We start from the raw sequence: 25253 nt of genomic DNA on the forward strand, positions 1-25253 counted from the left end.
GCTCCTCAAAACAACTCTCAAATGATCTGAAAACAAAGATTAATCAACATAGCTTTTCAGGGGAAGGATACAAAAAGTTGTCTCAGAGATTTAACCTGTCAGTTTCCACTGTGAGGAACATAGTAAGGAAATGGAAGAACACAGGTACAGTTCTTGTTAAGCCCAGAAGTGGCAGGCCAAGAAAAATATCAGAAAGGCAGAGAAGAAGAATGGTGAGAACAGTCAAGGACAATCCATAGACCACCTCCAAAGACCTGCAGCATCATCTTGCTGCAGATGGTGTCACTGTGCATCGGTCAACAATACAGCGCACATTGCACAAGGAGAAGCTGTATGGGAGAGTGATGCGAAAGAAGCCGTTTCTGCAAGCACGCCACAAACAGAGTCGCCTGAGGTATGCAAAAGCACATTTGGACAAGCCAGTTACATTTTGGAAGAAGGTCCTGTGGACTGATGAAACAAAGATTGAGTTGTTTGGTCATACAAAAAGGCGTTATGCATGGAGGCTAAAAACACACAGCATTCCAAGAAAAACACTTGCTACCCTGTTGTGAGTTCATTTACCCCTTCATTACTGAGGCCCGAGGAACTCCCTCTTCTGGTAAAGAAAGGTAGTGAGCCTGATTGTCAAACACCTGAGGCTGATGATTGTGACTGGCTGAGTGGAGTTACGGACTGGTTATAAGGCTGCCGATGCCCTTCTGCCCTGCGGGTGATTTCTCTGTGGGATCCTTGGAGACCAGTCTGAATTCCTGCTCCTCCAAAGCTAAGTTTGCTGCTCGGCCTTTTGCTTTTGTGCTTTGACTTTGTTTTTGCTTTGTTTTTCTGGATTTCTGCCATTCCCTGCTGGGGTGTGCTGAATTCATTTAGCTCTGTCTTCTGAAAATACCTGAGTGCTGATTCAGTTTTTGAAGCCTAGCTGCTTCAGGGCCTTTTTCATATCAGCTGGTTGGCTTATGTCTTTGATAGGGTTTTGGCAGATTGCAGACAGCAGCCTTCCTGTCCTTTCCTATCTAGGTAGTTTTGGGGCCCCGTCTTTGCTCAGTCTATCTTTCTGTCTGTGTTAGTATTTTCATCTTGCTTCACCGTCATTATATGTTGGGGGCTGCCTATTGCTTTGGGGTCTGCTCTGGGGCAGTTTAGATTTCCCCTTTCTTTCTTTAGGCCCACGTATTTCTCCGGCTGTGATCGAGGGGTCTAGGGCATCGTAGGAACCCCCCACGGCTACTGCTAGTTGTGTTGATAGGTTCAGGGGTCTGCAATCTGATAGTTGCCAACTTCTCTGGTTTTCTGGACTTAGCTTGTATTTCTGCTTTTGCCTCCTACGGTGACTCATTCATAACACTACCCACAGTAAAATTTGGTGGAGGTTCCATCATGCTTTGGGGCTGTGTGGCCAATGCCGGCACCGGGAATCTTGTTAAAGTTGAGGGTCGCATGGATTCAACTCAGTATCAGCAGATTCTTGACAATAATGTGCAAGAATCAGTGACGAAGTTGAAGTTACGCAGGGGATGGATATTTCAGCAAGACAATGATCCAAAACACCACTCCAAATCTACTCAGGCATTCATGCAGAGGAACAATTACAATGTTCTGGAATGGCCATCCCAGTCCCCAAACCTGAATATCATTGAACATCTGTGGGATGATTTGAAGCGGGCTGTCCATGCTTGGCGACCATCAAACTTAAATGAACTGGAATTGTTTTGTAAACAGGAATGGTCACAAATACCTTTATCCAGGATCCAGGAACTCATTAATAGCTACAGAAAGCAACTAGAGGCTGTTATTTTTGCAAAAGGAGGATCTACGAAATATTAATGTCACTTTTATGTTGAGGTGCCCATACTTTTGCACCGGTCAAATTTTGTTTAAATGCAGATTGCACATTTTCTGTTAGTACAATAAACCTCATTTGAATCCAGAGATATAATTGAGTCCATCAGTTATTAGATATATGAAACTGAAATAGCTGTTGCAAAAACCAAAATTGTTATAAAGAAAAAAGGTTAACATTAATAGGGGTGCCCAAACTTTAACATATGACTGTATATGAGTTATAAATAATTAAATAAATTAAAAATGTGACATGGGGGTCTCTTCTGTTTTTGATAACCAGTGCAGGCAAAACTGACAGCTGTGGGCTGCAGCCCTCAGCTGTCAGCTTTATCATGGCTGGTTATCAAGAATTGAGGGGTCCCCATGCGATTTTTAAAACTTATTTAAGCAAATAATTGAAAAATACGGTGTGTGGTTCCCCCCATTTTTGACAGCCAGCCAAGCTAAAACAGACACCTGGAGGGCTGGTATTCTCAGGCTGCTAAGGGGCCATGGATATTGACCCCCCTAGCCTAAAAATTGCAGCCTACAGGTGAAAAGGCGTATCTTCCCACTTGCCCTGATGTGGTGGCAAGTGTGGTAATATTTGTGGGGTTGATGTCAGCTGTTTTGTGGCCGCTGACATCAAGCCCACAAGTTAGTAATAGCGATGCATCTATAAGACGCCTATCCATTATTAACCCTATAGTTTGATTGTAAAAAAAGACACAGCCAGAATAAAATCCTTTATCTGAAAGACACTGACTTATTTGAAATAAAAATAAAAAGCACAGTTATACTCCCCTTACACCCATTCCAATGAAGCCCTTGTCCTCTGTAAAAAAATAAAAAAATAAACAACTGTATCCCTCACCTGTCCGAAGTGAAGATGTCCCAAGCTGTAATCTATGTCTGCGATATGTGGCATGCAACCTAGATGGTGCCAGAATGTGACCATCCAGGCTGAAAGCAATGGGAGAATGAGGTGCTGCAGCTTCACTGACTAGCGGTGACGTCATCGAGGTTAACACAGGTCACCGAGGCTGCTTTCGCACCGGCACTTCTCTGTAAGCTGGGACAATGAACTGTGGTGACCTCAATGAGATCACAAGAGCACCGTGAGAATCTTACTTTTGTGTGACATTCTACGTGACTCGTGACCGCTATGAACAAAGGGCATGGATTACAAGAATTAAGAGTTCTGTTTTTTTTTATTTTGTGCTGCATGATTGAGCCATTAAGAAGGGGTTGTCCAGTAGTGGACAACAATTTTATGGGAAAGACCCATGACTTAGGGATGCTAGGCCTGAATTTGATGAAGAAAAGGAATAACGTTTGATATAGTGTTGTAAGCAGCAAAAGGGTGTAAATTAAGGTAGTTCAGGATTTTTGTGTTGATACTCGAGTGGAGAGCCAAGGGGTGGTGTTCTTCAGCCTCAGACCAATGTGTGCAGAGCATCCCAACCGCTCTATTGCTTTATCTGTCTATTCCATGGTAATCAGGTAGAGTTTAAAATTATCATGGCATTTGGCGGGGAAGGGAGTCTTAAACAGAGGTTGATTTCATTGCAAACCGGATCCTATCACAGGTTTGGGTGGTCCCATAGGTGGTAAGATGATGACGGAGAGTTTATATAAGTTGGTCCCTACTATGCTTAGGGCTATTTTTGTAAAATCTGATCTTTTCATAGATGTTCTGGCTTAGTACGCCCAGTGTTCTGTACATATCTCTTATACATTATAGTATTTCACAGATTTGGCTGATGAGGACTTTCATGGTTTCTACTGCTAGTGAGACAATATGGAAAGGTTCTTTCAGCAAGGTCTGTGCCGGGGGTTGTCGAAAAAGAAGAGGAGGCAAAATAGAGACCTCCCGGTACACACATAGACAAAATCATTTTTTTTTCTATGTATTGATCTTGGCAGAGCTGTAATAATGTGAAGACGGTGTATCTACCTGTGTATCTACCCATGTACGTCCATATTTTACATGGGGATTTCTCTCTGGACACATATGTCCCATCTCGGAAAAGTACAAGAATAAGAAAACTTTGCTCACTGACGATTCTAATTCTTAAACTTTTATTAGAAAATCCTTATTGGAAAATAGGGCAGAATAGCAGCTGAAAACTCATGCACAATACAAAACCCGTAATAATAGCATGTTCTTCACTGCGGGAGGACAAATTGGAACAAGAGGACATGTACTATCTGGAGTTCTATGCTTTTATGTTCAGTTTTAGGTCACATTCACACGGTCAGTATTTGGTCAGTATTTGACCTCAGTATTTGTAAGCCAAAATCAGGAGTGGGACAATCAGAGGAAAAGGATAATAGAAACACGTCACCACTTGTGTATTTATCACCCACTCCTGATTTTGGTTTACAAATAGTGATGTAAAATACTGACCAAATACTGATCGTGTGATCATGACCTGACTGGTATTTTATTAAGGGGAAAAAAACTTGGCTGCTTTTTTTTATCCCAAAATAGCGCCACCCAGGTTGTGAGTGGTATTGCAGCTTAGCCCCATTCACTTGAACTAACGTGAGCTGTGATAACAGACACATGGTCACGTGTGGTGCTGCTTCTTGTTGAAACCAGCCTTGTTTTTCTTATGCTGGACAACCTCTCTAATGTCTGTTGTCTTTTTTTAATAAATTTCAGTTATCCGCGCTTAGATTTAAGTTGGCAAATTTTGTCTTTAGCTTATAGGGAATAGAATTTGTAGTATATAATGTGTATATTGTATAATGTCCATCATCCAACAAATCCCCCGAGTCTTGATAAGTGGAAGGTATAGGAGATGTCATGTACAATTCACGTAAATTACATGTGACCATGGCGTTCAGCACACTCACTCAGTGTGCTGATCAGTGGGGGTCCTATAGCCAAGACCTCTACCAATGAAACAGTTATGACCTGTCCCAAGGATAGAACCAAAGCTGACGTAACAGAGAATTCCTTTAAAGAGTAACATCATTTTAGTTTTCATTTCATATTTAAATAGTATTGTACACATGAAAGTAAGCAATTTTGAAATAGATGGTATCAGAGAACTCTGCTTTTTTCTCCTCCCGGACTAATCATTCATTCTCAAAGTTATTGATTCCCAGAGAAAAATCTGTATTCTGTAAAGACAGAATGTTACATTCCTCAGAGAGGAGATGACAGTTGGTGCTGATAAGGTTCTATGCAGAAGGGAGGAGCTTTGGTTTGGTTGAGGAATCCGGCGATACTTGCCCAGCTTCAGTGGCATAGCATGGCTGCCAGTGTCCCCTGAGTGCCCCTTTAGATAATAATAATGTCCCCTTACAGTCCCCTATACAAGTGATGGTTCCCCTCCACATACAGTATAATAGCGCCACCTTTGTGCCACCAGTGAAAAATTATAAAGTTTATGCTCAATTAATTGAAGCAGCTAAGTCTTATTCTCACTTGCACACAGAGTGGTCCTGCACAGGCATCGCAATGCAGTAACATCATGGTACCGCCTGGATGCTGACGTCTTTTAGGGTGTAGGTGTACAGGATGGAGAACAGTGGTGAGGGAGGGAAACTATGGCTCCCTGCTCTACCACAGGATCAAGATGAAGAACATATGGCTCCCTGCCCTCTCACAGGATCTAAGTGTAGAACAGTGGTGGCAGAGGGCACCTATGACTTCCTGCACTACCAAAGGATCCAGATGGAGAACAGTGCTGGGGAGGGAACCTATGACTCCCTGCTCTTCCAGAGGATCCAGATGGAGAAAAGTGGTGGGGAGTGAACCTATGACTCCCTGCTCTACCACAGGATCCACATGGAGAACAGTGGTGGGGGAGGGAACCTATGACTCCCTGCTCTTCCAGAGGATCCAGATGGAGAACAGTGGTGGGGAGTAAACCTATGACTCCCTGCTCTACCACAGGATCAGATGGAGAACAGTGGTGGGGGAGGAAACCTATGGCTTCCTGCTCTACCTCAGGGTCCAGATGGAGAACAGTGGTGGGGGAGGGAACCTATGACTCCCTGCTCTACGACAGGATCCAGATGGAGAACAGTGGTGGGGAGGGAACCTATGACTCCCTGCTCTACCACAGGATCCAGATGGAGAACAGTGGTGGGGGAGGGAACCTATGGCTTCCTGCTCTATCTCAGGGTCCAGATGGAGAACGGTGGTGGGGGAGGGAACCTATGACTCCCTGCTCTACCACAGGATCCAGATGGAGAACAGTGGTGGGGAGGGAACCTATGATGACTCCCTGCTCTACCACAGGATCCAGATGGAGAACAGTGGTGGTGGGGGCACCTATGGCTTCCTGCTCTACCTCAGGGTCCAGATGGAGAATGGTGGTGGGGGAGGGAACCTATGCCTCCCTGCTCTACCACAGGATCCAGATGGAGAACAGTGGTGATGGGGGAACCTATGGCTTCCTGCTCTACCTCAGGGTCCAGATGGAGAACGGTGGTAGTGGAGGGAACCTATGACTCCCTGCTCTACCACAGGATCCACATGGAGAACAGAGGTGGGGAAGGGAAACTATGGCTCCCTGCTCTACCAAAGGATCCAACTGCATTGTCGTTATGTTGGCATAAAAAAAGTGGATCTAGCTTTGAGATCCAGGGCTTCCGGCCAGAAGTTTGGGGCATGTGTGACTTGTTAGGGGTGCAACATTACAAAATAAATTATTTTAAGAATACATTAATGTATTCTGAAATATTGCACCCCTAAGAATTTTGCACCCAATGCAACTGCCATTGTGGTCTCAACCACTGCCATCGCCCAGTCTCCACTGCTGATCAGAGAGTGTCGGCTGTCAGAGACTGGTGAAAAGGAGCAGAAGACCTCCTGGCACACAAGGAAGATTAGATTTTCTTCCCCTCTAGATTGGAATTATAGCAGTGCCATAAAAAGTTCTGCATCTCTGGCTGAGCTCCAGACAGCAAACTTCCCAACCTCATGTTATTTTTATTTTACAAATTAAACATATTCACAATCATCTATGGTTCCCAGTCCCCTGCATGAAGCAGCTGCAGATGCTGCCATAGCACTATGGATTTTTTTGCGCCTGGGTCAGAACCTGATGACAGGCTGTCAACACCAGACACGAATATCAGCGGTTATTGCTCCGTGGGTCAGGATTATATAACCAGCACTTGTAATATTGAAGTGTTGTTTGCATTGCAAAAATGTGATGAACACTTGGCTATTTTCATATTAAACTTACATCAACCAGTGAATGATCACATGACCTGGGTTGGGCTTTCACATAATATCTTGTAGCTATCACATCACAAGGAATAGCACAGCCAATCAGAACATACTATCATAGCTTGTATAAAAGCCGTGGCAGGGAATGCAGCAGACATTTTGTGGTGAATCTGGATAGAGAGATCTCATAGCTTAGCCATAACGAAAGGGAGATAAATCTATAAAACACTGAAAAAACTGTACAGACAGTGTGTGACCTCACAGCAGTGAAGAATATTAGTGAACAAAGAAAAGAGAATAATGTCATATGTGTTTTTCAGGGCAATTGGGGGTTTTTCAGTATTTTAGAATCAATTTTTTCGAAAATCGAATTTCCTAGAAAAATTTTGTCGAATCTGGTGAATCCGAATTTCAAAATATTTGCTCATCTGTAAGTGACACACAACACTGACAGTTCATGTTGTCCACCCTGCTGGTCCTTACTAATATCTGTCTCTCCTCTACAGGTCATCCTCATACTGACCAAGTACTATCATGCCGACACGGGGAAGGTCCTGGAGAGCTCGTTATGGAGGTAGGCCAAGTTATTAGACCTAGTGTAGCTCGCTAGACGAGTCAAAAATACTTTCATGATTGACACTTTCTTGACTATGTGCAAACGGAAGAATATGATATTGTGTAGGGGAATGCTTTTCAACATTTCTGAATTTTGAAAAACTTGGATTTTCGGGAAAGAAATTAAAGAGTGATTAAACTTTATTTTTTTTATAATTTTGTCCTGCATGAAAATTTATTGCAAATCAATTTATTAAAGGATTTGTCTTCATTCATGTTCTAAAAAATGCATGTAAGTGGCTTCCTTTATTTGCCTCTCTTTAGACACCTTGATATTCAAAGGTACTAAATTGGAGTACAGATGATGATGGCAGTGATGGGTCAGCGCCTGTGTCCTCCTCTGAATGTTGTGCGCATCAGAACGATCTCCTGCAGCAGCTTTTCCCCAGAGTTAGTGATATACAAGGGCAGAGCTGACCCATCACTGCCATCATCTGTACTCCAAATCAGTACATTTTCTATCAATAAAGCTGAAGGCAGGGAAATCCACTGGGGAAAAGCCGAGGTTTGGAAATCAAATCCTCTAATTAAGTGATTTACAAAGTTTCATAATTTTAAATGCTGGATAATATTATTAAAAAAAAGTTTCATATAAGAGCAGTTATAATACAGATAGAAATAAAAGTATGAAAATGCATGTTATAATTCTTTGGTATCAGCTGTGATGGATATTGGTAGTTGGCTTTTTGACTGCAGTGTTTGATCGGTATTGTCCACTTTGGTCTGTCCTATTATTCTGTGCCAGGAGGAAGTTTCAGGATGATGTATGATTATATCCAATGCACATACAGAAGAGGCCCCTGTGTAAGAACACTATATGGGCCTGTTGCAGTCCAATAGCTCCTCATAAGGCACAATTCCACCTGCTATGGAGGTGGAGTTGGGCCCCATGGTTCCGTCATTAGTGACACTGTGCACATGCATCTAATACAGTAATGCTGTATATAGTGGTCTGAAAGAAGTTTTCCCCAAATCAAGAGTTATCTGAAATAGAGGATAACTTGATCTCTTGGGGTCCAATCGAATGGTGTCACTTCTATTCCAAGAACGGACTCTGGTACCCCCAATAATGAGTCTCTTAAAGGCGCCATCTAGAATGGTACAGAGGCTGGCATACTTTACCTCCATTCATCGTCTATAGGACTGCTAGATATGGGATAGTGTCGCTCTCTGGCCGTGTCATACACAACGAATGGAACATGTGCACCTCTACTCCATTCAAGATGGCGCTCCGGAGCCTCATTCTTGGGATTGCTGCTGGGAGTCCTACTGGTCACATGTTCAGTGACCAGCAAATTTTCTCCTATGGATGTCGGATAACTCGTGATTTTAGGATAACACTTATTAAGCGGTTGTTTAGTGGACGAACCCTACTTAACCGCTATTGTGCCACGTATGAACAAAAGAAGATTATTCACCCCCCCAGACGGGCGCCGCTCCAGTGGTGTTGGCGCTTTGTCTCCTGGCTGCTGCCATTCAGTATTCCGTCATGGGGATGTCCCCAGAAATGGAATAGTGAAGGCTGCAACCAATCAGTGGCTGTAGATTAGCTGCAGGGGTCATTGGATGACTGGGAGACACAGCATGAACATCGACGTTCTGGGCGGCCGTGTTTTCTGTTAATCTATTGTACACTACAATTCTTAAAGAGGACTTGTCAGGTCTCCTCCTAGTGTTCCTCAAGGTCAAGAACAAGGTCATAATTCTGGAACATGTTCTCTTAGAACGCTACAATGTACCGTGCCTCTGTTATTCCTCCTGCAAATACATTAATACATTGAAAACTGGATGCTACCTATCTCTCTGTGTTCCCCCACCTGGCTAAATGGTAAGACTATGTTCACACAAAATTTTTTGAAGACTTTTTTTTGATCGCCTGAAAAACTTCCTGTTTATGGGAAATCCACCTTTGCGGTACATATGAGGAGTTTTCAGAATTTTTATTTTTTTTTCTAAAGAGGTTTGGAAAAATGCCCGGTGGGGAAAAAATTGGCCGTCACTTCTTTGAAGAGGAACCTGTTGGAATCTTCAAACTAGAGACCATCCAATGAAAAGGCTAAGTAAAAACTCCTTAGGAGAAGAAAAACTTCTCCAAAAAATTCCTAATAAATGAAGCATTTCTGGAAGTGGTTTCTGCTTTATAAACTAGTTGGATTTGTCTGCTTCAAAAAAAACTCTGTGTGAACATGGTCCGACACCCAATTGTCAACTTATTCATATATTCCCAAGAGAAAGAGCAAGAATAGTGTTCTAGGAAAAGACGAAGCGGAATTGGTATTTTTTGGGAAACTTCTGCATTTCCTAAGATTGACATGTCAAGAGAGTTCATGGATCCTATTTCTAGGGATTTCTCGCACCTATAGGAACCTATGGAATAATTTGGATCTCATTGCGCTCAGAGTATTTTCCAATGTTTCCTGCAGAATATTAATAGCAGATGTATTGACCCGTGCACAGAACACCCCGAGGTGCGCCATGTGCGGAGCTTATGGGGCGGATTGTAGCTACAGATGAATGGGCAGGAGATAGCGGCGTAGTGGGAGTGCGGACCCTCTGATCCCGATAACCTAGCCGTTTCATCTCGATGTGATCCGGCTGCTCTATTGACTCACGGTTGCAATGATATGTGTGTGTAATTACAGCAACAGCAAACACATGTTTTACACAAATGGAATTCATCGCTATGTTATCAGTGTGTGACTGTACATTGGAAGGCTTCTCGATGCGCTCTGTCTCCTGGATGACTTTACCTTATAAAAGTGACGTAAGAAAGGCCGATAATGGAGACGTTTCTGCATTTTCCATCTGTACTGCATATGAGCAGCTAAAAATGTATATTAGAGCATGAGACTGTGTGCGCCCGTAGAGTGCCGCCATACGGTGCCCTCGGTATGCAATTGGCAAATGTTGACACTTGGCATTGAAAATATTCTCTTTTTATGTAAGTGCAGAGCTGGTATTATAGAAAAAGTGGCCAGAAGAGAAGAAAATAGAGCTATATAATGTTACCATACCGCCATATGGTGTGAACGTAATACTGCTGATATAGCGCTCACATAATACCAACACATTGTGCTCATGTAAAGCTTTCAAATAATTCACCTGGAAAGGAAACCTGTCACCAGAAAAACTCTATTAACTTGCAGATATGGGGTTAATCTACAGGTTAATAGTGTTACTAACCTGCCTGGAGTCCGCACTTAGCCCAACGCTGCAGGGAGAAAGTTAACATTATTTTCCCAGCAGCTTTTGGGTTTCAGTCAGGGGGCGCCGGCACTGGTTCAGTCATGGGGACAACACTGATGCTGGTTTAGTCACGGGGGACGGCGACAGTGCTGGTTCAGTCATGGGGGCGGTGCTAGCGCTGATTCAGTCATGGGCGCGGTGCCAGTTCAGTCATGGGGGTGGCGCTAGCGCTGGTTCAGTCATGGAGGTGGTGCCAGTTCAGTCACGGATGCAGTCCTGGCGCTGGTGCGGTCACGGGTTCGGTGCTGGCACTCGTTCAGTCAGGGGAGCGGCGCCGGTGCTAGTTCAATCACGGGGGTTGCGCTAGCACTGGTTCAGTCAGGGGGTGGTGCCTGCGCTGGTTCAGTCACAGTTCTGAGTATAAAGAGGGCACGGCGCTGGTTCAGTAACAGGGGCAGCGCTGGTTCAGTCATGGGGGGCGGTGCCGGTTCAGTCGTGGGGGCGGCGCTAGCGCTGGTTCAGTTATGGAGGCAGTGCCGCTTCAGTCACGGGTGCGGTCCTGGCGCTGGTTCAGTCACGGGTTCGGTGCTGGCACTGGTTCAGTTAGGGGGGCGGCGCTGGCGCTAGTTAAATCACGGGGGGGTTGCGCTAGCACTGGTTCAGTTGGGTGGTGCCTGCGCTGGTTCAGTCACAGTTCTGAGTATACAGAGGTCATGGTATCCGCGCCCCTGGCCCTGATGGACACTCGCTCTGCATTAGGGACGGCTGTCAGTCAGGACTGGGGGTGCAGTTGCAGCCTCTGTATAATCAGCAGGGACTGAACCAGCTCCAACGCTGCCCCCGTGACTAAAGCCCAAAAGCTGCCAGGAAAATAATGTTAATTTTCTCCCTGCAGCGTTATAGTAAGTGCGGGCAACAGCCAGATTAATAACATTATTAACCTGTAGATTAACCCCATATCTGCAGGTTATTAGCGTTTCTTCTGGTGACAGGTTCCCTTTAAAGTCCATTTCAGTAGAACTTGCACCAGGATGTCTGTGTCTGCCTCTAGCTCCTCCCCCCCACTGCTTCTTCCGTAGAACTTTATGGGCACCAACTGTCAATGATCAATAGCTGACAGATAGATATCTAAAGACAATAGATAGTATAAAAAGATGCAGACAGCACTCCTTTTTAGAAAAAATATAGTGGTTTATTAGCCCATTTGGGCTCCTGCAACATTTTGGCTCAAGGTGTGAGCCTTTTTCAAGCAGAAAAGCTCACACCTTGAGCTGAAACGTCGCAGGAGCCCATATGGAGTAATACAGCACAATACTTTTACTAAGAAGGAGCGCTGGCTTCTTCTTTTTTGTACTATACTGAGGATCAGTCTATGCCTGGAAGGTCTGGCACCCATTTTTCACATACTGCTCGCTAGTGCTGCTTTTCAGCTTTCTTTTATATTTATATACAATAGATAGATAGATGGTAGATACGATATAAAAGCCTGCAAGTGGAGACAGCACATCAAGGATATAGGGCAAAGACAGTGGTGATATTTCTGTTCTTAAATGTGAATCTTTCTCTAGAAATGAGATGGCTAAATATGAGATAAACAGATAGATAATAGATACTGTAGATAGATAAATAATAGATAGATGATAGATGATAGATAGATCGATAGATCGATAGATAGATAAATAGATAATAGATACTGTAGATAGATAGATAATAGATAGATAGATCGATAGATCGATAGATCGATAATAGATACTGTAGATAGATAATAGATAGATGATAGATAGATAATAGATAGATAAATAAATATATACTGTATGAGATATATAATAGTAAAACAAATAGAAATGCAGCAGATATTAGTTATCCCTTTATCCTGATTTTATCTGAAGCTGACTTTCTTTGAATCTCTAATTTATGAATAATTAACGATCTTTGCTAAAGGAGTCTCTCGAGCTCTTTACTTAAATATTTAATTTAATAAAACTATTAATAATGACCTTTCTCTGGTCTCTCCAACTTCTGTAATAATATCCGGAAAAAAAAGATAATTTAACACCATCATTACTCCTGTTGGTCATTTCCAGGGTGCTGTTTAGAAGCCTCCTCAGATCGCTCCTCACTGACTCATCCCGTTAGAATGTCGCCAGACCTGATCTGTTCAGTTTTTCGCACTTCCATTCAAAATTACAACAAGGATTATCACTGTTAGTCTTAAAGGGGACGTCCACCTGTGACCACCATTTCACATGTTTCTTAAGAACAGGCACAGATGACAGTGATGAGGAACAAATGTTGGAGAGGAATATTATCTTCCTCTATGATGGCGTCCTTTACAGATACCAAACAACCTCTCCGAACTGCCACTTCTTTCAGAAGACCACCCCTAATCTAAGCCTGATATTTTGCTATGATGATAATGCTATGGTGGTGCTAGGATAAATTGGTTACTTAGAGTTATAGACCTGTAAAAACGAAAGAACATAGATTGTTCTCTTTGGACAATTAATTTTTCAAAGGGATCCTCCCCCAATAAAGCTGATTATGGGGAGTCAAGATGTTACAGCTCCCTTATGTGATTGAGCCTGCAGCAAGTGATTCATTTCCCTGCAGTGCCCCCAGAGGTGACATTAGGTATTACACACTTTCTATAAAAATCACTGGTTTGTCTGTGTCATCCATCAACTTGTGTGGGGGTTCTAAATTAGAGACAGTCGGTGACATATCGCCAATGGCGGCAGGCCATGTAGCCATTATGGGTTTCATGAGGAGCGGGGGCCCCAATGCTGAATGTCCCTCTCCCTAACTGGTGTCCTCCTGATTCTACCGACATTCGCTGTATACGTACAGCAGAAGTCTTAAGGATATGAATGGAGCAGGTTCCACCGTTGAGCCCATTTTATACACAGTCGATGCCGGCTGCCTTCACAGCAGGCGCCCACCAGTAACTGCTGCCATTGAAGTTAGCTCTGGTCACAGCAGTTTACCCCCTTAGATGCTATGGTGAAGAGGAACCAGGGTATCTAAGTGGTTAGACAGGAGCAGTCATCGATCCTCATTACTCCGCCCCCTCAACAAGATCACGGGAACACAATGGGATTTTTAATAGCTGCCAGGGATCCATGTATTGACCCCAAGTTCAGGTCTTTGCTATGGGGCCCCTGGATTTCTATGCATGGCCCTGGAGACAATTCAATTAACATGCATTTTGCTCTTTTATTTGGTTGTTGCCAGCCAGGTTGATTGTCAGGAACCCCAATTATTGTTTCGTCTAAATGGACCTTACAATTATATTTAAATACATTTTTTAACTAACCTATCAAATTTTCTGCCCCTACTGGGGTTTTATGTGTTACAATTACCTAATAAACTTTTTTTCTTGGTTGTTCACTTGTTTGTAATTCATCATCATTCTTCCCTTACTGTAATCTGCTCTCAGTGTACAAACTTCCTAGAGTTCTTGTGTTTTTGCAAAATAAGCAGAGCTGCAGTATAAAGCATGGTGTATTGATAAACCCACATTTTAAGCCAATTTGGGATTTCGATTACATACTACGAAGCAGCAAAATTCTTGGTAATAACTTTAAAGTGGTTGTCCAACAATCAAGTAATTTTTTTTCCTTCCATAGAAAAAAGGAGGTATTCTCACCTTGAATGCAGTGTCCCCCGCAGATCAAGTATAGGTCCTGAAGCAGTGTCTGCGCCTTTCAGAAGTGAGAAGACTGCTGTAACCTGTCAAATGACTAGAAAAGCTTCTCATTGGATGTTTTTCTTCTAGTCACCTGATTAGCTGCTGCGGTCCTATTACTTCTGAACGGAGCAGCCCACGCTGACCCCTGGACGAAGCATTTCATTGTGAAACGCGCGTCGGGTGTGGTGGGTCCCCAGCTACTACGATATAAGGCACTGCACACAGTTTGCACTATATGTTGCTGGTTACTTGTTATTAACTTTTTGATGTTTATAAATATGGGGGTCTTATATGAATATGATAATCTTTGTAATGGGTTTTCTTGAGTACCTTGAACCTACTCCTCATTCTTGTATACCTGTGGTGCCTTCCCGTTTTTGATTATTGTTTCATGTTGTTCTTTTTAATATATTTGAATAAACTTTGCTCATGTTTTAATCTATACTTTGGCCTTTTTGTAAAGTCCTCATTTGGTGCTTCTTTAGTATTTGTTGCTTTACGGCCATAATATAGGATAAATAATTGGTGTATAGTCACCTGATTAGCTGCAGCGTTCCTATTACTTCTGAATGGAGCAGCCCACGCTGTATCTACGGAACCACTGGAAGGTGAACATGTCTCCATTTATTATTAAAAAATCATCCATGCCTGAAAAAAAAATACTAATTTCACATGTGGACAACCCCTTTTAAGCCCTATTTATAGTTCAGGGAGTGGGGGTGTGGAGACACGAGGGTCAGTGAGTGCTCTCAACCGCTGGCCTGACTGTCTCAAGAAAGATCGCACGGGTCAGGGCTCATCCCACTGAATGCCCACTTTCTTTTCCCATGGGTAGAACACGACTCAGATAACACAAGGTGAGGGTAACACAGTTATGAGCATGTAGTACATTCCCAGCAAGGACACAAGATGGTGCAAGTGATAGTCTAACCTTTCTACTGTTTCGCCAGCAACTTCAGGGCATCTAGTGCCAAGTACCCCAACCAACAGCACCCCATTTTTGGTGGGCACCCACAGAGAGGAGGTAGCGGCAAGCTTGGGAAGCTGATGGAGCACAGAGAGGTTTGTGACCATGTGACCAGATTGTCCTGACCTGGGTTATCCAATCATATTTGTGAGCTTAGTAATGGGTAGTGGAGGAATTCTGTAATCCACCAGCTGGAACCGTGGTCCATAGGTTGAAGTCTCGTAGAATCACAGCGGTGAAAGGAGCAGGCCCCTTTTTACATCCCTCAGCTCCCATTTCAGGGCATGGTGTCCCACAGAATTGGGAGGAGATCATCATGGCTGTTTCCTCATTGTTCACTAGTTCAATTAGACTGCATAATTGTCCTCCAAATGATGCAGACTAGGACATCACAGTGGCTGAAGCTATCCCTAATCAGCAAGTATTCCACAAATTAGCATACAAAAAGGGTCATTGGACAGTCTGACATGAAACAATGGCTCAGATCCCTTGACTTAAGGACCAAAGGAATAGTACATCTGACATAATTAAGAATAGTTCACCCCTCCCCGGCACATGTGGCCATCTTTTCCTCATTGACGCGGAGTCGTCACAGGAGGTACTTATAATAAATTTTCTCTCTGTAATGACTGAGATGTTTATTCTAGCAGCGTAGAAATATATATATTTTGGAGACATATCTAATAAAAGTTTCCACATCTCATCATCCTGCTGGCGCTGCACATCTCTTATTCTGGGAATGTAATTAAGTTCTATTATTAGATAAATAAAAGATAAAACGTCATATTCACCGCCGCCTTGTATTCCTGGAGCTCGGCCATGTACTGAAAGAACTCTCATTAGGCCCAGGTACAATGGCCAGTCAATATTGCATTACTTTTGGCAACAAGGCTACGGCGTGGAGGTGTTTTAACACATTTAATTACTTTAGTCTCATAATAAAAAGTACTTAAAGTTACATTGCGGGTTTCACCATTAAATCTGACACCAGACACTTTCTAAAATTAAAATATTGCATGAAGGCTTTCACGGAGAGAACGCAAAAACTCACAGCTTTAATTGAATTTTCTCCAAAGTGCTGGTTAATTTAAGGATGTTACAGTGCGTCTGACATACCGTGCAGGAAATTCACAGATGTCCCACCTGGGTAACGGCTAATTGCAGTTTAAACCAATTAGGCTGCCATGTAGTTTTGTCATGTAAATTAGTTTGCAAGACTTTTCCCTTTTTTATCACTGCTGTGTCTCTTTGTAACACTGTCACTGGTGTGTCAGATGCTGCAGACAGTCGCTCTGCATTGGCTGCAGGTCTCTGCATTTAGCTTTGCAGAAGCCTTATTAATCCTTGACTTTTGGACCCAGTGGCAACCTCCCTCCGGCTCTAATTGGCACACCTGGACCTGGGTGTTTATAGACTCCCAGTCGCTGGTGATATTCACATTTTTCCCTTGTGAAGGTTTGAAGCTATATCAGTCAACTTACTTATTACCGTGTTTCCCCGAAAGTAGGACCCCCCCAAAAGTAAGACAGGGTGGGGGTTACGGGGGGGTCCTTCAATGTAAGGCCTCCCCCCGAATGTAAGGCAGGGTTGGGGGCCGCTGTGAAATGTAAGGCCCTTACCTTTGGGCCGCCGCTGTCCCCCATTGGGTCCCCAGGCTCCAGAGGTGTCCTCAGGTGCAGCTGGGCGGGTCCAGCGCTCATGGGGTTAACTCGCCGTGTTAACCCCGCAATCCGCCCAGCTCAACAGCTCATTGGCCGCCCCTGTTCCCCACGTCACCGCCGGCCCCCGGCTCGAGCACTGATTGGTCCAGCAGCTCGGGATGTAATTGGCCGCCCCAGCCCCACGTCACCGCTGTTTCCCTGCTGATTGGCACAGCGTTCCCTGCAGCACAGGCCTTCCGCACCCACAGCCGCACCGCAGAGGAAAACGTCCAGCATTTAAAAACCAAGTAGGGAAACATGTACTGTATAGGGTATGGGGCTGTGTGCAGTGGGATACGGCACTGTTATGGGGTGTGGGGCTGTGTGCAGTGGGATACGGCACTGTTATGGGGTGTGGGGCTGTGTGCAGTGGGATACGGCACTGTTATGGGGTGTGGGGCTGTGTGCAGTGGGATACGGCACTGTTATGGGGTATAACAGCATGTTAATAAATGTTAATTTATTGGTTAAAAAGAAATTGTCATTTTTTTTCGGCTAATGTAAGACCTCCCCCGAAAGTAAGACAGGGTGGGACTTTTTAGGGTAAAATTAATGTAAGACAGGGTCTTACTTTCGGGGAAACACGGTATTATTATTATTATTATTATTATTATTATTGTGCATTTATATAGCGCCATTTATTCCATGGCGCTTTACATGTGAAAAGGGGAAATATAGACAAGTATAATAAACATGTGTAAGACAAGGGACACACAAGTACATAAGGAGAGGGGACCCTGCCCGCGAGGGCTCACAGTCTACAGGGATGGGTGAGGATACAGTAGGAGAGGGTAGAGCAGGTCATGCGGTGGTTCAGTAGACCGAGGATCATTGCAGGCTGTAGGCTTGTCGGAACAGGTGGGTCTTCAGGTTCTTCTTGAAGGTTTCTGTTGATGGTGAGAGTCTGATGTGTTGCGGCAGAGAGTTTCAGAGTATGGGGGAACTTCCTCTCTGATGCTCTTGGAGGATGTATGGTGTTACCTCTCTGGATTCTGCTCAAGATAAGTTGCTTCCCACTTTTTTGTCTCCCTTCTTCTCTTTAGTGTACTGTGAGGACTGACAAGTGCTCATCTCCTCCCCTTCCTATCCACAGCCTAGCTCTAGGGATATACAGGGCTTTGGTTCCTGCTCGGCGATTGGTGTGGAACCAATATAGGGCCGGTAGGGGAGGCAGGGTGTGATTAGGGTGTGATTAGATCTGTGTGTGGCACTCATTCAATATCATTTTTCTTTTTAAAGTTTTTTTTTTAATATAAAAAAGATTGATTCTAGGAGGAAACTGTCAGCAAGTAGCCTAGCTGCTACTGAAAGGTCTAACGAGAGCATTCTAAATCAGCAAAAAGTAATGTAGCTACCTTATGAACCAAGCCGTCTCACAGATCTTTCATGTACACTTTTATGTTCTCAACAATTAAAAAAACCCCTATATAGTAATATGCGAGGCTCAAGATCAATAAAAAAAAAATTCTTAATAAATTACATAATAATTATTATTTTTTTTTTACAAAAATAGACAAAGTCAGAAATTAAACTACTAAGGTAGAAATGATAGCAGGATCCTGGGTATAAATGCCACAAACGAATACAGAGTTAAATTATATACAGTATATATATATAAACTCAGCATTGAAGATGGATACCCAAGAAATGCAAAATTAACCCGACGCATGTTTCGCATCAAGCTTCATCAGGGAGTGCTTTTTTTTTTTTGATAGGTAAAGTGTATTTTATCACTATTATTATGTGAATCCTTATCATCCTCCCTTTACCTACCTCTATTCTTTCTCTAGGGTTTCATTTGGCGCAGTATTTATTGCTTTGGGCTTGTATTTTTTGAGTATCCATCTTAAATACCGAAATTGCATATAATTTAACCCTGTATTAGTTTTTGGTAATTTTTTGTGCCTGTTTAAATTTTTTACCTACCTTTACTATTTTAAATGTCTGACTTTATATGTCTACTTTTACTATTATTATTATGTAATTTAATAAAAAATATATTTTTTTTATTGATATTGAGCCTTACATATTTCTATATAGCTTTTTTTTTTTTAATATATTTTGGACCCTTACATTTAGCTCTTTATACTTATGTAGGCGTTTCACACATTAATTAGGTGCAATGAGCGAATCTGACGAATTGCAAAGTAAGCAGTTTGCTCAAATTTGGCCAGAAAATTCAACTTGCATCTCTCCAGACTCCAGAGCATAATAAACACAGCCAGCTGAAAATAAAAAATCTAAAAAAAATATATACTTACCCAACCTTCACCTTTCTCACTGTGTAACGAGGCTCCAGTTTTCTTCTTTGGTCCGGTCCCCAGTATGGCTTTCACTGGGCCATTTTTTACATCGTTTGGTACCTGGCAACCTTGCTGTCATCCATCAACTTTGGAGCCTCCCTTCCTTACTAGACCATGACATCACACAACCCATGTCATGCCATCACATTGGGTGCGACCAGTGACGTCACGCTTATCCAGTACAGGAGGTGACAGAGATGCCTGCTGCCAAAAGATGCCGTAGATGCTAGGTGCCTGAAGAAGTCCAAGTGAAGATGACAGGTGACCAGACTGAAGAAGATATTGAGTGGGACAGGAGTGGAGTGGGGCTGCTGACAGGACAGGTGAGAACAAGGGGAGTACTTATTTTTAAAAAAAACTTTTTTAACCCATTACCAGCCTTTTATAATGCAGCAAAATGGCAGCTGGTCAGCCGGCATTTTGCTTGATCACCAAAGGCGAATCGAAAAAATTAGGATTAAGCAAAGAATTTTTTTGCGGGTGGGGGGGTCAAATCCACTTCTTCTCAAATCGTTTCTCTGATCTCTATTAAATAGGGGCATATCATGAGAATAATAGATCAATAGCAACTTGTTGATTGTTTCCACCTTACCATGCGCATACTCTGAACACAAAGGCCCCATTCATCATAGGTGAGGGTTTTTTTTTAAGTCATTTTCCTTTTTTGTCTTGTATTAGTTGCTGTTTTTTGCCGCAAAAATTCATCAAAATGGATAACGACGTTCATAAATTTGGCGCAAAATCAAAAATGGGTTTTCTTCCTGTCTAGAACTTGATGAATCAGATGACAGCACCTTAAATAGCTATACTCCACCCACAAAGCTGAAGAAAATAAAAAGAACAGGTGAGCTCTTATAAAATAAACTTAAAAAGACACAAAAATTAATCAATTGGATGCAAACAAAAAAATGTAAAAAAAAAAACCCCACAAAACTAGACAAAAAAACAGGCGCAAATGCTGTGATCAACTGGGGCCATAAATTATTCGTTTTAGACAAGGTTTTGCCTAAAAGTTTAAAATGGGGAGAGAGACCTAAGAAAGTGTTGATAAGATTGTTCACTCTTACATCCACTTGAATGGCCGGGGTGGTCAATATCACAAATTCTGGCTTCTCACAGACAACCCCTTTTAATCAGAGAGTTGATGTAGCAGTCACTGAGATGTTAGGAGGTGGAGGTGCTACCCCTTGAAGACATGTATGTTGTTGCAATACGTTATTGTTTTAATAATTAATAATCTGTATAGATTGGGTGTGTTCTGCCCAGCAGCAAGGAGTTAACAGGGAGATATAGAGTTTGCAGTTGGGACTAGCCCAGAATGGGAGAGGCTAGGAATGGAAACAGTGGAGAGTTTCCTGTCAGAATGTCAGACAGGGAGAAGCCTGCAGTAGTAGCAGGTGTAAGGTCTGGCGGAATAGTAGAACTGCATGGAGTGGGACTCCCTGTGGCAAGAGGGAGGTAAAGGAGCCAGATAGTAAGACCCTGTAGAGAAGAGACACCTGGAAGAAAAATGAGTAACAGATTGGAATCAGGACAGAAATAGTGACAAAGTACCGGGGCTTGGGCAGGAAGCCTTGCGGGACAGTGTGGAGTTATCTGCCGGAAAGGTAACGGAGCAAAAAGGGAAAGTGAAGCGAGACAAAGAGAAAATGCCCCCATGGAAAGTTGCTCACACAGGAAACTGCCCACATGGACTTATCTTGTCGTTAGCTTCTTTTTTTTTTTCAGTGGACACTAGCGGGTAAATTGAGTATTAAATGTGATCAGTCATTTCGATCCTCCAGACCAAGAACTGCTCCATACTTTAAGGGAAGCTATCACCAGAAAATGACCTATTGTATTAAATCAGCTTTTTTTGTTACATGTATTTTGTTTTCAAATTAGAATATGTATATTAAAAATCAATATTAGTAATCTTGCAATTTTCACTGGCCACCGGAACTCTTATTTCTTGTCGTTTCAGGAAGCGTTTTCAGCATACTCCTTATCAGCAGAGGCTGAAAAACAAAGACAGTTAACACCTCTATACACAACTGATAATACAGGATCCGCCAATCACGATAAGCTATGTTACAGCTCCCCCATTTCCTCCTCCTTGCACAGTGACCTTTGCACACGCTCATTAGATGCTTCAATACAAGTGATAGGCTCGGGGTCTGGCCATTGTGGTTAGTGTACGTGTGCATTTCCTGAAACGACAGGAAGTTTGAGTCTAAAATCCCTAGATATTAAAAAAAAAATATTTTCAAAGTGTTTAAAAAATACACTTAGGGCAAAAACTTGATTTAAACAATATGTAATTTTCTGATGATCGATGTGTTCCCACTTTTTGACTTACAGGGCTTATTGAAAGGATGTATTAAGAAGAGACTTCGCTCTTAATGAGATAAAACTACCGCCATACTGATCCTGTCCCTGAAGCGTTCATCTAGACCTCGCAAGGCTTTTTATTTTTCACCATCCTGTTTCATTATATTTGTAAATCATATTGGATAAAAGCCCGTACCCAACGGCCCTCACGTCACACGTTGCTGCGAGTTCTCAGACAATCTGGAGCTCAGTTTACCAGAAGTTAAATGTTTAATTGCTCTTTCTAATGTGTCTTCTTGATGTACGGCCTGCGCGGGGGATTTCAGGCTAAAAGCTAGAGTATTTGTTATGTGTGCAGTCAGATGTATCTGCGGGTGCAGCTGCTATGAGGAACGGGAAAAATGGAATACATTTTCGATAAAAGCATAATATTCAGCAGACACTTTTTTTTTTTTGGAATACGGGAGAGTGAGAGGCGCTAAAAGCACGCATTACACACGGACCAATGATTCTCTGTGGGGTCCCTCGCACCAGCCGTATATTTCTCCTCCGTATCCTCCGCTCCGTGCCACTCACAGCATGCTGCTATTGTCAGCGTACTACGGCCGTAGTGCACCAATGCAAGTCTATGGGTGCGCAAAAAATACGCATTACACACGGAACACACGTGTGACCTGCGAGCAATTCCCAGGTCTTTTGGCTGGTGAACAGGAAATGGGCCAATCCATCATCAGGAAGCCTAGACATGCAAATGAGCTCAAAAAGCGCTCCAGACATCCAGGAAGTACTCCTCCACGGAGTACAGCAGCAGCATGGCGTCCACATATATTAATGTAGAGCTCCTCATTGTGCTGGTGCAGGAGCGTCCAGAAATATGGGACTCACGCGACGCAAACTATGCGAACCGCACAAGAAAGGAGGCGTCATGGAGGCGCATCTGTCGCCAGATGTACCATGACTTCGGTGACAGACCACGTGATGAGCAGCATAAAATTCGTAAGTGCAACCATAAAAATATAATTAACCTTAGCGCGCGCTATAAAATGACTCTACAATCAGCCCCCCCCTTCCTGTGCATGTACTTTTATTAGCCTCATGAGGCCGTTACATTAGGATGTGACACGTGGCTTCACACAGCCATAATTAGGGGTTAGGCCACAAGCTCCTCCTCCTCCTAGCCACTAAAATTAGTTTCAGGGGAGCTAATGGGTATCGGCCCAATTACATATGCCACCATGGGTAGAACGCACACCCCAGAAGGCCCCATGCCTAGACTACTGTTTGAAAATGTGACCTCTCAAATATGTGATTTTGACAATCTTTCCTGTCACATTGCAGTGGAAGATGTGATGAAACGGTGGAGAAGCATCCGGGACCAGTACCGCCGGGAACGCCAGCAGCGGTCCAGGAGTGGGGATGCTGGCCATGTCAAGCGCAAATATATCTACTATGACCGGCTGAACCTCCTCGCCCCAATTCTGGCTCTGAGACCGTAAGTACATACCTCACACCACATGACACAAAAACATTACACAAATACTCAGGATTGAGAGTCCTCAGTGGTTGATACCTATTAATGGCTAACTGAAAAGATGGTAACACATTGCAAGCTTTCGAGACTACTCAGGTCTCTTCATCAGGCTAGACTAATACAAAATCTGAAGTCACATATTTATGCACAATACAGCCTAGAAAAAATGCAATAGATAAGACAAGTGACGTGAAGCAGAACTATCAATATGGGAGAGGGAGAAACATAAATATAAACATTGGACCAGTTCATAGATAAGGAGTCTGGATGTTTTATGGTCCTCTGATTGGGGTCTAGTTCTGTGTTGCCGCGCAAGGTTTTAAAAGGAAATTCCTTAATTGATGTAAAAAGACATAAATCCATGTGACACATTCATTCCAGCACTGAGAGTGTCAAAGTTCGTCATAAATTTGTACTCCCAAACTCGTCTCTCTCTCTGAGATGTGAAGTTACCTTTCAATACCAGTAATTTCCTATCCACGCTGCTGTGATCAGGGATACAGAAATGTTTTGCCACAGGTAGATCCATTCTTTTTTCTCTTATTGTGTGACGATGAGCATTCATCCTTGTTCTAAGCTTTTGCCCTGTCTCCCCCACATACAGACCCCCAGTTGGACATTTAGTACAAATAATTAAGTATACCACATTAGATGTAATGCAGGTGAAAGTACCTGGGATCTTGTAGTCCTGATGTGAGTTGGGGATCTTTATCTTGTCCGTGGTCATTATAAATGGACAGGTTTTACATTTTTTCTGGTTGCACGGAAAGGTTCCTGCAGCTGTTGGAGAGGACAGGAAGCTTCTGACAATGATGCTTCTTAAATTTGGGGGCTGCCTAAAACACAGCAGTGGGGGGTCTGGAAAAATGATGGTTTACACCAAGATGGTTTACATGCCTGCAAATTCTTCATGGAAAACACAGGGACTGATGCTAATGCTGTGGTGAAACTTATAAAATTCATCCTCACCCACAATTACTTTGAATTTGACAACAGGATCTATCTACAGGAGACTGGCACAGCTATGGGAAGTAAAATGGCTCCACAGTATGCAAATCTTTTCATGGCCAAGCTTGAAAGCGATTTTTTGTCCTCATGCCCCATCAGGCCCCTGGCCTACTACCGCTTCATTGATGATATTTTAATCATCTGGACGGAGTCTGAGCAACAGCTAAAGACGTTCCACGAACAGTTTAATCAATTTCATCCCACCATCAATTTAACACTCAACTACTCCAGTACCGAGATTAATTTTTTGGACACCATCATTAAGCTAAAAAACAATGAAATAGAGACATCCCTGTATCAGAAGCCAATCGACCGTCCAACATACCTTAAATGGCACAGTTTCCATTCAAAACACATAAAGAACTCTATTATCTATAGCCAAGCCTTCAGATACAATCGTATATGTTCCAACCCCATGGATAGAGACAAACACCTTGGTTGCCTCAAAAAGACCTTTTTGAATCAGGGTTACCATCCAAGAACAATTGAAAACCAAATTACAAGAGCCACCAGATTGTCAAGGAATCACCTGCTACATTACAAAGCTAAAGAAGAAAATAACCCAGTGCCTCTAGTAGTCACCTACAACCCAAATCTGGAGGTGCTAAGGGGAGCTGCACGGAAATTACAACCTTTACTACAAAAAGATGCCCGATTAAAATCCATTTTTCCAGACCCCCCACTGCTGTGCTTTAGGCAGCCCCCAAATTTAAGAAGCATCAGCGTCAGAAGCTCCCTGTCCTCTCCAACAGCTGCAGGAACCTTTCCGTGCAACCAGAAAAAATGTAAAACCTGTCCATTTATAATGACCACGGACAAGATAAAGATCCCCAACTCACATCAGGACTACAAGATCCCAGGTACTTTCACCTGCATTACATCTAATGTGGTATACTTAATTATTTGTACTAAATGTCCAACTGGGGGTCT

General features: G+C 43.0%; 1 protein-coding gene across 2 annotated transcripts in view; it reads left to right on the forward strand.

Moving 5' to 3' along the window:
• The window catches only part of SORCS2 (sortilin related VPS10 domain containing receptor 2), a 1190324-nt gene that overhangs the window by 301112 nt on the left and 863959 nt on the right, over positions 1-25253 (forward strand). For both annotated transcript variants that reach the window (XM_073574542.1, XM_073574543.1), the window contains exon 2: positions 7522-7589. In XM_073574542.1, the coding sequence (XP_073430643.1) occupies positions 7522-7589 (68 nt within the window). The remainder of the gene's footprint in view (positions 1-7521; positions 7590-25253) is intronic.

Source organism: Dendrobates tinctorius, unplaced genomic scaffold (genome assembly GCF_039654945.1).
Source record: "Dendrobates tinctorius isolate UK_male_01 unplaced genomic scaffold, ASM3965494v1 ptg000039l, whole genome shotgun sequence".
Classification (NCBI taxonomy): Eukaryota; Metazoa; Chordata; class Amphibia; order Anura; family Dendrobatidae; genus Dendrobates; species Dendrobates tinctorius.